General features: G+C 42.1%; 1 protein-coding gene across 1 annotated transcript; it reads left to right on the top strand.

The window, feature by feature from the left end:
• The first annotated feature begins 1003 nt into the window (after positions 1 to 1003).
• On the top strand, positions 1004 to 3795 carry LOC111919982 (glutamate receptor 2.9). The gene is made up of 5 exons (XM_023915556.3): positions 1004 to 1366; positions 1485 to 2476; positions 2575 to 2863; positions 2933 to 3330; positions 3429 to 3795. Exons 1-5 carry the CDS (start codon positions 1114 to 1116, stop codon positions 3693 to 3695), a joined length of 2199 nt encoding a protein of 732 aa, XP_023771324.1. The 5' UTR covers positions 1004 to 1113; the 3' UTR covers positions 3696 to 3795.
• Positions 3796 to 16349: the final 12554 nt, after the last annotated feature.

Below are 16349 nucleotides of genomic sequence, written 5' to 3' on the forward strand. Positions count from 1 at the left end.
CGAACCCAAGCTTGCCACCGCCTTCGTTTCTCTCCATCTCCAATGTTTCGTCGTTTGCAGAAGTTAACATATGTTCGTCGTTCGCATAATTTCACATTTGTTTGTTGTTCACAAGAGTTCAGATCTATTCGTTGGACTTCAGAGATCTTCCTCAATCTTCCCTCCTTATGTTCTGTTCATCTTGAACCGTTGTCGCCTTATGGCCTCCCTCCTTCCAGATCTTCAACACCCACCCATATCGCTGTTAGAATCGAAGGGTTTGCTAGGAACATGGTTGCCTAAGAAGGTGAGTGAAGATGGTGTTGTTCGCTTAAACTCCGACGAAGGGTTTGTTGAGGAAGATGGCAGCGGCGTTTTGATTCTCTGCCAGTGGCGTGAAGATGGTGTGTTCTAATTGGCTTTCTATTTTGTTTTTATCTATTTTAATCAAAAAACTAATAAATTAATAAAAAAATGAAAAAGGAAAAATGACAATATCATCATTATAAAAAAGTTCAAAGGAAATTGGACCAAATTCACAACAAAATGAAATATTTGGATTTCCTAAACATTTTTAGACAAAAATGGCAATTTTCAGCTAAGCACGGGGACTTTTAGCAGTTTTGTCTTAATTATTTATAGATATTAATGTAAGAGCATATCGATGGATGATCAGGCCACAGTCTCTTACATGTTGACTTCTGAAAATGACACACGTAGACAAAAAGGGCCTTTGCCTTGTAAGAGTTTGAATGAGTAATAAAGATAATCAAAATGTCATCGCATTTTAAACCATTGGCCATAGCTCTTTCAGATTAAGACACTTTTATTCATATTAAAACAGTTATCAAGAAAGCTTCCAAGAAATTTCTGAGATTACAAAACGAGAAATAAGTCTGAGATTACATATATGAGTATGATTTATGATATTTTTTTTTTTTACAATAGCCCGTGGGTCGACATCAATGAAAGCTTCCAAGAAATTTCTTTGTTGGGAAAATTTTAAAAACCTTGTGATGGACTTTTGTGTACAAAAAGATGTAATATACATCAAATGGATCATATAATTTGGAGAATGTGCACCAAATTTTGAGATATATATTAATATATGTAAAAGAATAAAGAAGAATCAAAATGAAGATGCATAATTCTGCAAGTTACCAGGTCTCTTTGGTTGCTTTCTCAATGTTGTGGTTTCTTCTACAAGCATCAGTGATCACTACAAATTTCAGCATTGGTGTGATTCTTGATCAAACTTCTAGGCCTGGAAAAGAGGCCAAAGTAGCCATTGAGATAGCAATTCAAGATTTCAATATCAAAACCAGTCAGACTTCTGTTTTATATCTTCAAAACTCTCGAAACAAACCCCTTCATGCAGCTATTGCAGGTAAATTATTCTGGTTTTCTTATTCAAAAGTTGTCAAATTCATGTGAATGAAGTTTAATTTGGTTGTTTTGAATCGTACCCATATGTTAACATACTGAGAGATGATGTGGGAATGCAGCAAAACATCTTATTGATGAAGACAATTTGAAAGCCATTTTGGGAAGTCATACATGGGAAGAAGCTTCTGCCATAGCCGAGGTTATCATATATGAAGCTTCACATCTAGCCTCAACAGCATCAATCATCTCTCCTCTCTCTCAGGCATTTCGACAAACAGGTTCTGAGCTAAACCATATCTTACCACTCACATCTGGTTCATGTTTGTTAGAAGAAGAGCTTGAGGTGTTCAAGAAACAACAAGTTAAATTCTTTGTAACTCATACGTCTCTGGAACTCGGGATTCGTCTCTTTCAGGAAGTCACGGAGATGGAAATGACCGGAGTTAGGTACCTATGGATTGCAACTAATGGAATCACAAATCGTTTTCATTCCACGATTTCTTCATTGAAAGGCATGGCTGGAGTCAAAAGCTACTTCCAGGAAAACACGCCGGATTTTAGAGATTTCAGAAAAAGATTCCGTCAAAATTCCAGTTTCGATTACCCAGAAGAAGAGGAGGACGAACCTGGAATTTTTGGCGTGCAAGGATACAAAACCGTGAAATTATTAGAAGAAATGTCACCTGAAAACTTTGATCGCAAAATTCCACCCCCGCAGAGTACTGTGGAGATCGTGAACGTGGTAGGAAAGGGATATCACAGTGTGCACAGGACCGAAGGATCAGGGTTTTCAGAGACAATTGACGATGGCGTCAATGAAGCAATGGACAACGTCGGGCAAGCTATGTGGTCTGAGCAACCGTGGTATGCCAATAAAAAGCGCCGGGATCTAGCCAAAAGTACAGAGATTCGGATGAGGGTCGGCGTGCCTGGTAGATCTCTGTTTAAGCAATTCGTAAACGTGGAATATACTCCCAAGAAGAATGAAACTGTCATTAGTGGATTCGCAATCGCTGTGTTTGATGAGATGATGAGAGAATTGAAATTGCCATACGATTATTTTCCATTCAATGGTTCTTATGATGAACTGATAAGCCAAATACCAGCAGAGGTCTTTCATCATAAAACTCTATCTTGAACAAAACCGAACCCTAAACTTTGACGTATATCACTGATTTCTTGTCTTCTTCTTTTCTTAATTCTAAACAGAAATTCGACGCGATAGCAGGCGATGTAACAATTGTGGCGAGAAGGCACGACTACGTCGATTTCACGCAACCATACACCGAATCTGGTTTGGAGATGATCGTCCCCAACCGATCCAAATTATCAAACCAGCCATGGTTTATGATGCCTTTCACTGCAACAATGTGGTGGTTAATAGCAGCAATCACCCTTTACAACGGCTTCGTCATTTGGTTGATCGAGAGACCCCGCCCCAACTATCTTCAAGGCTCCATCATTTGGCTTGCATTCGCTACACTCTTTACTTTGCGAGGTACCATTTACAAACTTACAAACTTTTTCTAATCTTTGATCTCGTCGTTTCACACATAATCATTATCAGGGGACAGGTTGCGTAGCAATTGGTCAAGAGTGGCTGTTGTCGTCTGGCTGTTTGTGGCGCTAATCATCACACAGAGCTACACGGCTAGCTTGGCCAGCATGCTAACTGCTCAACAATTCGAACCCACCATAACCAGTGTTGAGATGCTCAGGAAGATGAATGCAACAGTGGGGTACTGCAACGGGTCCTTTATCAACCACTATTTGAAGGATGTTCTCGGTTTCAAGAGCATCAAGATCAAGAGCTATGACTCAACTCCTCAATACGCACAAGCCCTAAACAGAGGCGAAATCGCAGCCATATTTCTTGAAGTTCCGGTAGCCAAAGTCTTCCTAGCTCAGTACTGCAAGAGATTCGTTAGAACTGGAGAGACATTCAAAGTTGGTGGATTTGGATTCGTAAGTGGTTTCGTCAGTTTATCTTTTGAGGTCGATTCTACGAATTCCAAAGTTTTTTTAACCTAAAAAGTCAAATTAAATCGTGTTGTTACATGCAGGCATTTCCAAGGGAATTTTCATGGCTTTCTGAGGCAAACAAAGCCTTAATGACTGCATCAGAAAGTGGGAAACTGAAAGAACTTGAAGACACGTTTCTTACATCTGGGAAGTGTGTGGACGATGATGAATCGTTTCCTAACGAATATGAGAGTCTTAGCCCTCAGAGCTTCTCGACACTATTTGTGTTAACGGGAGGGACATCAACTGTTTGTCTTGTCGTCTACATTTTGAAAAGGATTAGGAGGCGATTGATTCGCATAATGTAGTTGGAATGAATGATTCTGTCAAAGTATTAGAATATGAAGAAATTGGAATCTGTAACGAGTTTGATTAACATGAAATGAAATCCATTTTCTTTTTGGTTTATTGTTTAGTTTATAGATTTGTCAAATAAACTAGAAAGTAAATTAGGTATGATGACCAAAATATTTTTTATTGATTTTTTTGTTACTTGTTACTTTTAAAACTTTCATTCATTAAATTCTTACTTGCTCAAATATATATGGGCTTGTTAGTGTGGGCCTCAGCAAGTGTGTATGTATAGGTGTAATTGTAGGTGTAAAGTAGGATAGGCGTCCAAATGATTATAATATGTTTTGATTTAATTAAAGTTTGTTATCCTAAAATAGTGTTCTTTTCATTATTTATAAATTTACTCCATTTAGGGTGCTCGGAGTCGTGAACAGGCTCCAACAGTACTGCCTGGGTGATGGATCCGAGTTCGGTGGGTACCACCGGAAGAAGCCTCTTGCGGTTTGTAGTGGAACCCCTCTCTCTATCTCTCAACCTTTGAAACTTGTACTTCATGTATAAAAGCTTGTAATAAAATAATTTTGCATGTTTTTAATTAGTTAGTGGGTTAAATGGGCTAGGAATATGGTTTTACATGTATAGTGGATTAGGAAAGATGGAAGAGTGAAGAAATAGAAAAGTTGATATTGAGTTGGATAGGTTGGGAGTGGTCTACTGATACGAACCCATCTTATACTAGGCTTGTATCATGTCATAAGCCCAAGTGTAGAACTCACTCCCAAAAGCCAACTTGTAGGAGGAGGGGACACTTGGACTAAGGTCGATGTGAGATCATAACAATACCCCACGCTTTTAAGAGCTGACGTCCTCGTTGGTCACGGTTGGCACCCCCTTTTGGTCCAAACCACCACTCCGAGTCATTGTTGGTCATGACTACGTTGGTCACGGTTGACACCCCTTTTTTCAAGTCCAAGCCACCACTCCGTAGGCCACCACTCTAAGTGTTGGCACCCCGAAAGATGGGGATGACTCCGATACCAATTGATACGAACCCATCTCATACTAGGCCCATATCATGTCATAAGCTCAAGTGTAGAACTCACTCCCAAAAGTCAGCTTGTAGGAGGAGGGGACACTTAGACTTATAAACCACCAACTTATAGTACTATCGGCTGATGTGACATCATAACATCTACTCCCCCCACCCTTGGGTTTCTATTTATTGATAAAAAACAATATGTTTTGATGATTCATTCCATTCTTTCATGCCAACCAAGCAATAGAATGTAACGATCTATTTCATTAATCACTTTGCTAAGTCCATTATGTTGTTCATATTCCATTCTTTGATGATTTCGTTCCATCGTACTAAACAAGCCCTTAATGTTCTACGAATAATAAACATACAAACATGAAGAGAGAGAAAACAATCATAATGTGAATCTCCTTTTCTTAAATGATATATTAGATCTTGATTACCATAAAACATAATTGATGTATGCACATCCACACTCCTCATAAACACATTTGCAGTCAGATATTCACAATTTATAGCATGGTATGTTTTTGTATTTCTTGAAAAAATATTGTAATGACAACTTGTTGATTTCAATCCCAACTAGGAGGAAAGGTTAATAATTCTCCATTGTATCGAATTTACTTGTCAAGAAGGTATGTAACACCCCAATCTTATAAAAATACATCCAAAATCCAATTCATTTCAAATATCAGCAACTTTTTCATGAAAGGTTAATAAAAGGTTTTCCTTGTGCTTCTCTAGAATGATCGGGAGAACAAAACAGAACACAAACATCCACTTTGTTTGGTGTTGAAATTGGACTTCAAAATTTAGATAATTAAGATAAAGATGATAGTGTTAACATTTTAGTAGACATTATGCAATATATAGATGAATAGATGATGTTGGTAAAATAACAAAATGGAATGGAATCATGAATTCCATCCTTTAAAACCATGGAAGTACTATTAAACTTGATTTATATTTATGAAAAAAGTATTAGAAATTGAGCAGATACAAACGTTTTGAAGCTACTATATGATAACAAGTTTCACTACTAGAAACCTGACTTTCTGCGACGGAATCAGCGACAGAACTTTTCTATAGCTAATTAGCTAAGGTTTTCCAAGGGATCAGCTACAGATTTCACAAATACCTCAACCAAATTAATTTCAGAAGTTTAGTGAGGGGTTACCCAGGGATTAAACGACAAATTGATCTATTTTTTTCGACAAAAGGAATCCCTTGCTAATCTGTCGCAAATTTAAAGATCTTTAGCTAGGGAATAGCTACAGATTTCTTAGAAACGGAGGATTTTTTCTTGGGCCTCGCCAATCGGTCACTGAAAGGCACACTCCCTTTTTTTCATTTCGTGCTATTTTTTTCTTTGTTCCCTCGTTTTATTTTCATCCTCTCTGAATTTCCTCCCAAAAGCCCTAAACATAATTTCCTCCCAAAACCCTAAACCATAGTACGTCGAATCAATTCCCTCCTCCCCCTAGAAATAACCTCCACCACCATCCGCCTGCATCGCCTCTCTTACCTGTATCTCCCCTCTTTGAAGTTTACTTGAAGCAACGCCAAGGAACATTCTCGTTGGCTTTCCTCTTGGTCCGTCTCCTTTCCTCGTCCACTCGATGTTTCCTGCCAACATAGTTCGATCTATTGGTTGCTTGAAAACTGTGGTGGTTATCCCCTCCAAGATCTTGTTCTTACAAATTTGATTAACTTAGGAGGTAATTTTGAACTTTATGGATGATATGCATAATTTTAGGCCAATGTTATGTGTTAGATGATAGTACTAGCTGCAAATTGATGTTACAATTGATGAATAGTGGCATTTACTGTTTGTTGAACATAGTTGCTGAAAAGAAAAGTTGAATGTGGCTCTTTAGCAACGAACTCTGCATCATTTTTTAGCAGAGCATACTCTGCATACTTCAAATCAATAGATAAATAAATACAAAGACTTTGTTGCATGGTTGCAAATTCAAGATAGAAAGATGTAACTGGTATGTATTGTCACATGTTTCTATCCACTTATATAGTAGTCTTTTCAGGATATGGTCATCTGATCATCAGGAGGTCATTTTACCTCTGTGAATTTATTATTTGTTATAGGTAGATGTTGCTCTTATTACAACTGGAAGAGCTCCATTCACAGAAGGGCTTGGTCTTGAGATTGTAAGTGAACTCATCAATACATCTACAAAGCTGCATTTCTTAGGGTTTAGGGTTTTAGGATATTTTCGATGATGAAAATACAGAGGCCATTATCGTCTTTTTTGATTTTTATAGGTGAATGTTCAAACACAACGTGATTTTATTCCTGTTGATGAACGCATGAGAGTGATTGACTCAAAGGGAGAACTAGTATTCACTCAAAATTGACATCAAAATTTTAATTGGATTTTTTTAAGTTTATTTCTTTAAACATAAAATGATAAAATATTAGTCTTTTTAGGTCCCTCACTTGTATTGCATTGGTGATGCTAATGGAAAGATGATGCTTGCTCATGCAGCAAGTGCCCAGGGTATTTCAGGTATCTTACTCATTACTATAGGGACAATGACATTGTGATTTCCCTTTAATACCTTTTATATATCAACAATTGTTTTTGATTAATACAGTTGTTGAACTAGTTTCTGGAAAAGATCAGCACTTACTGACATTTATAACCAACAGGTTGTTCATTTTCTAAGATAATCATTTTGAAAAAGAAAATTTTAACTATTGTAAATCTTTTTTTGTTTCTTTTGCAGAGAGGCATTGTGAACTAGTTAAAGTTGGATATAGAGAGATTGTAGGAAGAAATTAAGGCTTAACTGGTTAGTATCTTATCTAATAAGATGCAATAAACATTAACTTGATGATTGAATTTTGAAATATGTTTTATTTATTTATGTGATTAGTTGGGACTTGAGGCTATGAGTACAGGGTATGGAAATCCTCAGTTAGAATGTAGTGCAGTTGATGAACGTTCCAAGCTATTGGCTTATGAAGTTATTGGATTAGAAGAGAAGGTATAAATTTAATTAACTAAGTTAAAAATACAATGTCAAATCTTTTGTAGATAGTATATTCATATACATGTGTCTTTTGTAGGCACTCAGATTAAGGTCAAATGAGCTAAAACTTGAGAGGCAACTGGAAAACATTATCTTATCTTATTCTCTTTTCTCTTAGGTTGATCAACCTTGTCACATGACACGGGTTTGTTCTAGGGCTCTTATCTTTATTGGCAGTCAATATTTGAAGGTAATTTAAGTTTTAACTTATCTTCATTGCTGATCGATATTTGAAAGTATTTTAAGTTTTAGCTTACCTAAATGATTCATATGAGAGTTCATTTCGTTCCTATAAGTTCAACTTGAACACTAAATTGTACAATATTGAGAAAGGGATCTCATCCACAAGGATTTATTTGTTTTAGGTCAAGTAAGTTTCATATTTTGGATCCAAAGTTAATTGAATATGGTGTTAGATAATAATTAACCATAAAACTAAAGGAAACCGTTTAAACAAATAGATGGATAATGACTTGTAGGGATTGGAGTCAATTCTAGATGCAATTAATTCTAATCTTTATCTTGTTGACAATAAATAGATATGGTGCTAGTGGTGGTTATCCTTCTCAACAAGGAATCATTAGGGATGCTCAGGTTTCATTCTAGCCATAATCCGTTAAAATGATTTTCTTTTTCTTTTTTCTCTTTTTTATCTAATTTATTCGAACTCAATCACATACATTTCAACTAGGCTTCTCTAGATCATCTCAGCCAGAGGACAAACATTGACACTTCTCAACTAGTTGTCTTTGGAAGGTCTCTTGGTGGAGCACTTGGTGTGGTAGTTACCAAAAATAACATTGACAAGGTATCTTATCAGCATTACAAATTTATCATTTTAATCTTTTATTTTTCATATTGAGAAAAATCCAAATGCTTTTTTACATGAACTTTCACTATATCACAGGTTGTTGCATCAATACTAGAGAACACTCTTACATTATTTTGGAAACTACTAAGACCTTTAATTTACACTAAGCGTTGGATTACATGTGAATGTTGTTTATTGACTTAATTTAATGATACTCATACTTAATATTACTAATAAGTCTGCTCTTTTTTCTTATTAGTTCTCATGAAACGTGAGTCAAACCTGTGGGATAATTGATGAAGAAAGGAAAGGAGAGGTATATGTTGAGGTAGTATTCGCTAAATTTTCATTTTGCAAAACAAGTCATTTTTAATTTTTTTAAATTGTGAAAAAGATTGGCGAACTTTTTAGAAGCTTATTGGTGGGAACATTCTTCTTGTGTGTAATGGTGATAGCTACAACTTTCATGCTACTGGGAGAGAAGATATAGATGTACATATATTTTTTAGACTATTTTGTCAACTAAAAGGTGATCTGTTACATTATGTTTAGGTAGAGGGAACCTTTCCTGATGGAACAAAGTTAATTACTATAGATGATCCAGTATCTTGTGAAAATGGAAATCTTGAAATGGCTTTACATGGATCTTTTCTTCCAGGTCAGCAATCTGTACTTTCATCTTTTCAGATCCATTTTACTTATCTTGGGTGCCAAATTTGATGGATATTTGTAGTTCCTTCACTTGAAAAGCTTCCAAATCTAGAAAGTTGTAAGATTCCTGGAGAACCAACCTTCAAACATGGATGTAACGCTTAATTCTGGAAGGGGAGCAGTAGTCCTTAAAGTAACTAACAATGGAGATAGACCAATACAGGTGGCTTCCTACTTTCCTTTTCACATTTTAATATTTTTCTCTTATATAATTACTTAAATAAATACTACTTTTACAGGTTGGAAGCCATTACTATTTTATCGAGGTCAATCCAAGTTTAATTTTTGATCAAAGAAAAGCATATGGCATGAGACTAAATATACCCACAAGAACAACTATTGGATTTGAGGTAAGATACTTAACCTTAAGGCATTACATTTTGTAACACTGAAAATTTTAAAATTTATTTTTCACAATTTATAAAAGCATTTCTCTCTTAATTTCATAAAACATCAAATTTCAAATTCCAATATGTATCATACAAATCCCAAGATCACATAATTATATCGAATTCCTCTACGTGTGTACAGATCAAGCCGGCGCCTTCCCACGGTCATCGCTAGTACCTGAAACAACAACACTAACACTGTAAGCACAAAGCTTAGTGAGTTCCCCAAAATACCACACATAAAACACATATTAGCCACTCGAGGCCATAACTCTATGGGTCCGTGCACCCAACTCTGTGAACCCTCAGGTTCTAACTCTGGGAACCTTCCGGTTCCAACTCTATAAGCATGCACAACATAAATCACATAGACATCATGTAGTACAACACATAGCATACACATAACATACACATACTCTATCACATGACTCTGATTACCTACTCAAGGTAAAGTATAGTGAGAAGACTCACCTCGCGTGTCTCGGTATCTCACGATCCCTGGAAATCCCTCGTACTCGATCCTCCGAGCTCTAATCCTCCTATAACATCACAAGACTCTAATTAACACTTTTATCTCTAAGGTTGACTATCCCTAAGAAGTCAACACAGGTCAACGGTCAACGGTCAACTTTGACCGGACTCGGCGAGTGCACGCGGCAACTCGGCGAGTCTAGACGTTCTCACCAACTCTCTAGGATTCCCTTTCTACACGTCGAGTACTCCCCCTGACTCGACGAGTTCCACCTGGAAGAACCGCGGGACCACCCCGACTCAACTCGCCGAGTCTCAAGAACGACTCGGCGAGTCCCAGCTCGACTCAGACCACATGACAATCCTCTCTAACTCGCCCTGACTCACTGGGTCAACTCCTGACTCGTCTGGACCACTCTCTGGCCGGTCCAAGGCAATCTTCAAGCTACTCGCCGAGTCTGCTCATCGGACTCGGCGAGTCCATTCCATGCAATCACTCAAACTTGCTTCTAAGGTCAGATCTACTCCAACAATTCATAGATCTGGCCCTCCTAGACTGATTCATCACGTAAAGTCCTAGTCTTGATGCATTAACAACCTCTATATGACTAATTATGAAGAATCTTCAACAAATCTCACTACACAAGGTCATGACCTCCATTGTTCTCTATAAAGCTTGAAGAATGAGACTCTCTGGACCTCTATGGATCCAGATCCGAAGTCTCATCACTAGCATGGGACTATTTGGCCATCAAATCAACTCAACAAGGCCACAAGAAACCCTAAAATCGGATATACTTCACAAAACAGGAGATGAGTCGAAATTATACCTTTAGATTGAAGGGTCAAGCTTCCAATCCACCAAATAGCAGTCCCCTTTGCCTCCTCTTGGCTAGAGCCTCCTTCTTCTTTGCTAAACAACACACAAATGTCAAGAAATGCCTCCTTTCACTCTCAAATCGCTAAAGCACTTTTAGGGTTTCTCTCTATGGACTGATGGATGCAAATGACGGCCATAAGGCCATTTAAATAGGTCCCAAACCCGAGAAATTAGGGTTTCATTAAACAGCGTGGACTCGCCGAGTCCATATCCTGGACTCGCCGAGTCCAAACGAATCCCGCGTCCAGAATCGCGACCCTACTCGGCGAGTCTGAGCTCCAACTCGCCGAGTCCCTTCTCAAAACTCAAAATATTAAAACAATAAAATACCTGGAGATCCGGGCTGTTACAATTCTCCCCCACTAGGATTAGACTTCGCCCTCGAAGTCTCGCTCTAAAATAGCTCCGGATGCTGAGCCCGCATCTCGCGCTCCGGCTCCCAGGTCATCTCTGATCCCTTCCGGTGTTGCCACTGAACCAACACCAAAGGTACCTCCTTGTTCCTCAGAACCTTGATCTTCCGATCTCTGATGGCTACTGGTCTCTCGGCGTAATTCAGGCTCGCATCTACCTGAATATCCTCTAATGGAACTACTGCCGACTCATCGGCAATACATTTCCTCAATTGCGACACATGAAAAGTGTCGTGGATTTGCCCCAACTCTGCTGGCAATTCCAAACGATAGGCTACCCGGCCTACCCTCGCAATCACGCGAAATGGCCCAATATACCGGGGCCCCAACTTGCCCCTCTTCCTGAATCGAATCACCCCTTTCCAAGGAGAGACCTTCAGGAAAACGAAGTCACCGACCTGAAACTCAAGCTCGGACCGGCATCTGTCTGCATAACTCTTCTGTCGACTCTGGGCGGTCAACAACCTCTGTCTGACCTGCTGAATCTGCTCTGTCGTCTGAAGCACGATCTCGGTACTGCCCATCACTCTCTGCCCGACCTCTCCCCAGCAAATGGGGGTCCGACACCTCCTACCATACAACAGCTCAAAGGGTGGCATACCAATGCTCGAATGATGGCTGTTGTTGTAGGAAAACTCTGCCAAGGGTAGATACGCATCCCAGCTACCCCCAAAATCCAACACACATGCTCGAAGCATGTCCTCAAGCGTCTGAATCGTCCGCTCACTCTGACCGTCTGTCTGGGGATGATATGCGGTACTAAAATGCAATCTAGTACCCAACTCCTCATAAAATTTCTTCCAGAATCTGGAAGTAAAGCGCACATCACGGTCTGAAACAATCGAGATCGGCACCCCATGCCGAGATACCACTTCCCTCACATATAACTCTGCCAACTTCTCTGCTGAAGAACTCTCACTGATGGCAAGGAAGTGAGCGCTCTTCGTCAACCTATCCACAATCACCCAAATTGCATCAACTCCCCTGGTAGTTCTCGGCAATTTGGTGATGAAATCCATAGTGATCTGTTCCCATTTCCATTCGGGAACCTCCAATGGCTGCAACTTGCCATGCGGTCTCTGGTGCTCGGCCTTAACCCTACGGCAGGTCAAGCACCTCTCAACGAACCACGCGACGTCCCTCTTCATACAGGGCCACCAATACTCTCTCCTCAAATCCAAATACATCTTCGTAGCCCCCGGATGGATCGAAAATTTCGACCGATGAGCCTCCTCCATCAAGGAAGTGCGCGTACCACCCACGAACGGTACCCAAATCCGACCCTGAAAAGTCATAAGCCCTCGCCCATCCGTAACGAATTCTGAAACCAAACCAACGACCCGTTCCCTCTTCTGCATCTCCGGCTGCACAGCCTCGGCCTGTGCCCCACGAATGGCATCCAATACCGGAGCTATCATGGTCAATCTCAAACATACATCTCGCAATGGAGTGCTCTCCGCCCTGCGGCTCAACGCATCGGCCACCACGTTGGCCTTGCCCGGGTGGTACAGGATCTCACAATCATAATCCTTGACCACATCTAACCACCTCCTCTGACGCATGTTTAGATTGGGCTGATCCATCAAGTACTTCAAGCTCTTATGGTCCGTGTATATCGTACATCGAACCCCATATAAGTAGTGGCGCCAAATCTTGAGGGCGAACACTACTGCCCCCAACTCTAGATCATGCGTGGGATATCTTGTCTCATGAGGCTTCAGCTGCCTCGATGCATATGCTATCACATGACCCCTCTGCATCAACACCGCACCCAACCCCAAAATCGATGCATCACAATATACTACAAAATCCTCCATCCCTTCCGGGAGAGCTAATACCGGGGCTTCGCACAACCTCTGGCGAAGTGTCTCAAAGGAGGTCTGCTGCTCGGGACCCCATGAGAATGCAACACCCTTCCGGGTCAACCTGGTGAGCGGCACTGCGATCTTGGAGAAATCCTTGATAAATCTCCGATAATACCCTGCTAATCCAAGGAAGCTCCTGATCTCAGAGGGTGACTTTGGCACCTCCCAACCCATCACCGCCTCAACCTTGGCCGGATCGACCAGAATCCCTTCCTGGTTAACGAGATGTCCTAGGAACTGGACCTCCCGTAACCAGAAATCACACTTGGAGAACTTTGCATAAAGCTTCTCCGATCTCAGTACCCCAAGGACCTCCCTCAAATGTTCCTCATGCTGCTCCCTAGATCTCGAATACACCAGAATATCATCGATAAATACAATCACCGACCGATCCAACATCGGCCTACATACCCTGTTCATGAGATCCATGAACACCGCCGGGGCATTGGTGAGCCCAAAAGGCATCACCACAAACTCATAATGCCCATAACGCGTCCTGAAAGCTGTCTTCTGGACGTCCCCATCTCGCACCCTCACCTGATGATATCCCGACCTCAAATCGATCTTGGAAAACCAAGATGCTCCCTGCAACTGATCAAATAAATCGTCGATCCTCGGCAACGGGTAACGGTTCTTGACCGTCAGCTTGTTCAACTCCCGGTAATCAATACACATCCGGTATGAACCATCCTTCTTCTTGACAAACAGAATAGGTGCTCCCCACGGCGAGCTGCTCGGCCGAATAAATCCCTTCCCCAGCAACTCCTGAAGCTGCGAGGATAACTCTTGCATCTCTGGAGGTGCAAGACGATAAGGCACCTTAGCTATAGGCGCAGCCCCCGGAACCAAATCAATACCAAACTCTACTTGCCTCACAGGAGGTACTCCCGGCAGCTCCTCGGGAAAGACATCTGGAAACTCACATACCACCGGTACCTCCCCAACTGAACTCGGTCTCTCGGAAGTCGCTCGCGTATCCATCACATACGCCACAAAACCCTTACAGCCCTGCTGTAGACACTGCCTCGCCCTGGCGGCCGAACAAAAGGCTGATCCCGAACGTGTACCCTCATCGTACACCGAAAGAACTCCCCCACTAGGGTCTCGTATAGTCACCAGCTGACGCTCACAGTCGATAATCGCGCCGAATCGGCTCAACCAGTCCATGCCCACAATGACACAAACATCACCCATCGCAATAGGAATCAGATCAATCGGAAACTCAATCCCGAAGATCTCTAACACACATCCCCGGAAAACCTCTGCGGCACAAATCACTCTATCATCAGCTATGGAGACTCTCAGAGGCCGACTCAGTGCCTCACGACTAGCACTGATATGCTGGCTAAAGGCCAAAGATACAAAAGACCGACTCGCACCCGAGTCAAATAACACTAAAGCAGGTACGGAATTCACAAGAAAAGTACCTACACATATCATAATATAAGCATAACATCATATGTCAAAATAAATACACGAAAGGAAACATACCAGCCACAACATCGGGCGCAGCGCGGACCTCCTCCGCAGTCAGCTGGAAGGCTCTCCCTCGAGCTCTCGGTGTCTCGGCCTTCACAGGCCGACTCTCTGTAACTCTGATGGCGGCAGGAGCAGACCCCTGAGATGCTCCGCGCAACTGCGGACACTCGGCCTTCCGGTGTCCGGTCTGGTTGCAGTGAAAGCACACTGCAAACCCCTTGGGGCAGTCCTTGGCCATGTGCCCCTCCTTACCACATTTGTAGCAAGACCCTGCTCGGCAGACTCCGTCATGACCCTTGCCGCACTTTCCGCAAGTGCGGCCCTTCTGGCTCCCTGGTCTGGGATCAGCAGGCTTGGCCCGCTTGGCGGCCGGCTGCGACAACGCCGGTCGCCGATCCCTCCCCTGAGACTCTGCCTCCTCCCTGGCCTGGGTCTCAAGCTCAATCTCCCTCTTCCGGGCATTTGCCTGAAGCTCGGCAAATGTCCGGTACGAGGAGTTCGCAGCGAACTCCCGAATATCCCTCCTCAAGATGCTCAAGTAGCGGCTCATACGTGCCTGCTCAGTGGACACGTGCTCAGGGCAGAACATCGCCCTCTCGTGGAACATCCTCGTGATCGCTGTAACAGACTCAGTACCCTGCTTGAGGGTCAGAAACTCCTGTGCTAAACGCTCCCTCTCCACCTGGGGAACGTACTCATCCCGAAACATAGTGGTGAACCTCTCCCAGGTCACCGCAGAAAGCTCAGCAGGCGAATAATGCGCTGTCACAAACTTCCACCAGTCCTTCGTTCCCAAGCGAAGCTGGTTCAGCGCGAACCGTACCTTCAAATGCTCAGGAGACGAGCAAGTGAAGAAACACCCCTCAATATCAGATATCCACCTCATAGCTGCCACCGGATCCTGAGTACCATCAAACTCTGGTGGTTTTGTGTTGCTGAACTCACGGAACAGCAACGCATCCCCACCCTACGGCCTCGCAGCAGCAATCGCTGCGGTAGCCGCTGCAGCAGCAGCCTCAGAAAGAGCGGCATAACGCTCATCAAACGTCTCAATCAAGGTGGTCTTTATAGACCCAAACATCTCCGGTATCTCTGCCCTGATGGCCGCAGCCACCTCCTCCTGAATGATCCGGCGGATCTCCTCCTCACTGGTACCACTCCTCTCGGGCATCAAACGTGTCCTCACCATGATCTACCTCTGAAATACAACATACGATAAATTAGAATCCACACGAGTATGCTCACACTCGACAACTCTTTTCTCCTTGATTCTTGGCATTCCAAAGATTCTGACTTACGCTGCACACTGCTCCGGTGCTTCCAGTAGTACGGGCCCAATACTACTGTCCGCACCGCACCAGAATACACTCCAAGTCCTTCTCTTTGGATCCCAGGTCTCAAGTACTTTATCATGCATAGACTACTCTCTAATAGATTTCTCATAAGTCCCTTGCTGCTACCTACTCACTCTCAAGCATCTCATAGCAGCTCACCTCTCTCTAGGCTAAGGCATCACACATCAGGCCACTCTAGTCCTAATAGCAATACCTAGCCTACTCTAG

This window comes from Lactuca sativa, chromosome 5, assembly GCF_002870075.4.
Source record: "Lactuca sativa cultivar Salinas chromosome 5, Lsat_Salinas_v11, whole genome shotgun sequence".
In the NCBI taxonomy this organism is placed as follows: Eukaryota; Viridiplantae; Streptophyta; class Magnoliopsida; order Asterales; family Asteraceae; genus Lactuca; species Lactuca sativa.

Coding starts and splice junctions, on each gene's coding strand:
- LOC111919982 (XM_023915556.3), top strand. CDS start 1,114: ATGAAGATGCATAATTCTGCAAGTTACCAGGTCTCTTTGGTTGCTTTC. Junction 2,477..2,574: donor TAAGCCAAATACCAGCAGAG/GTCTTTCATCAT, acceptor AATTCTAAACAG/AAATTCGACGCGATAGCAGG. Junction 2,864..2,932: donor TACACTCTTTACTTTGCGAG/GTACCATTTACA, acceptor AATCATTATCAG/GGGACAGGTTGCGTAGCAAT.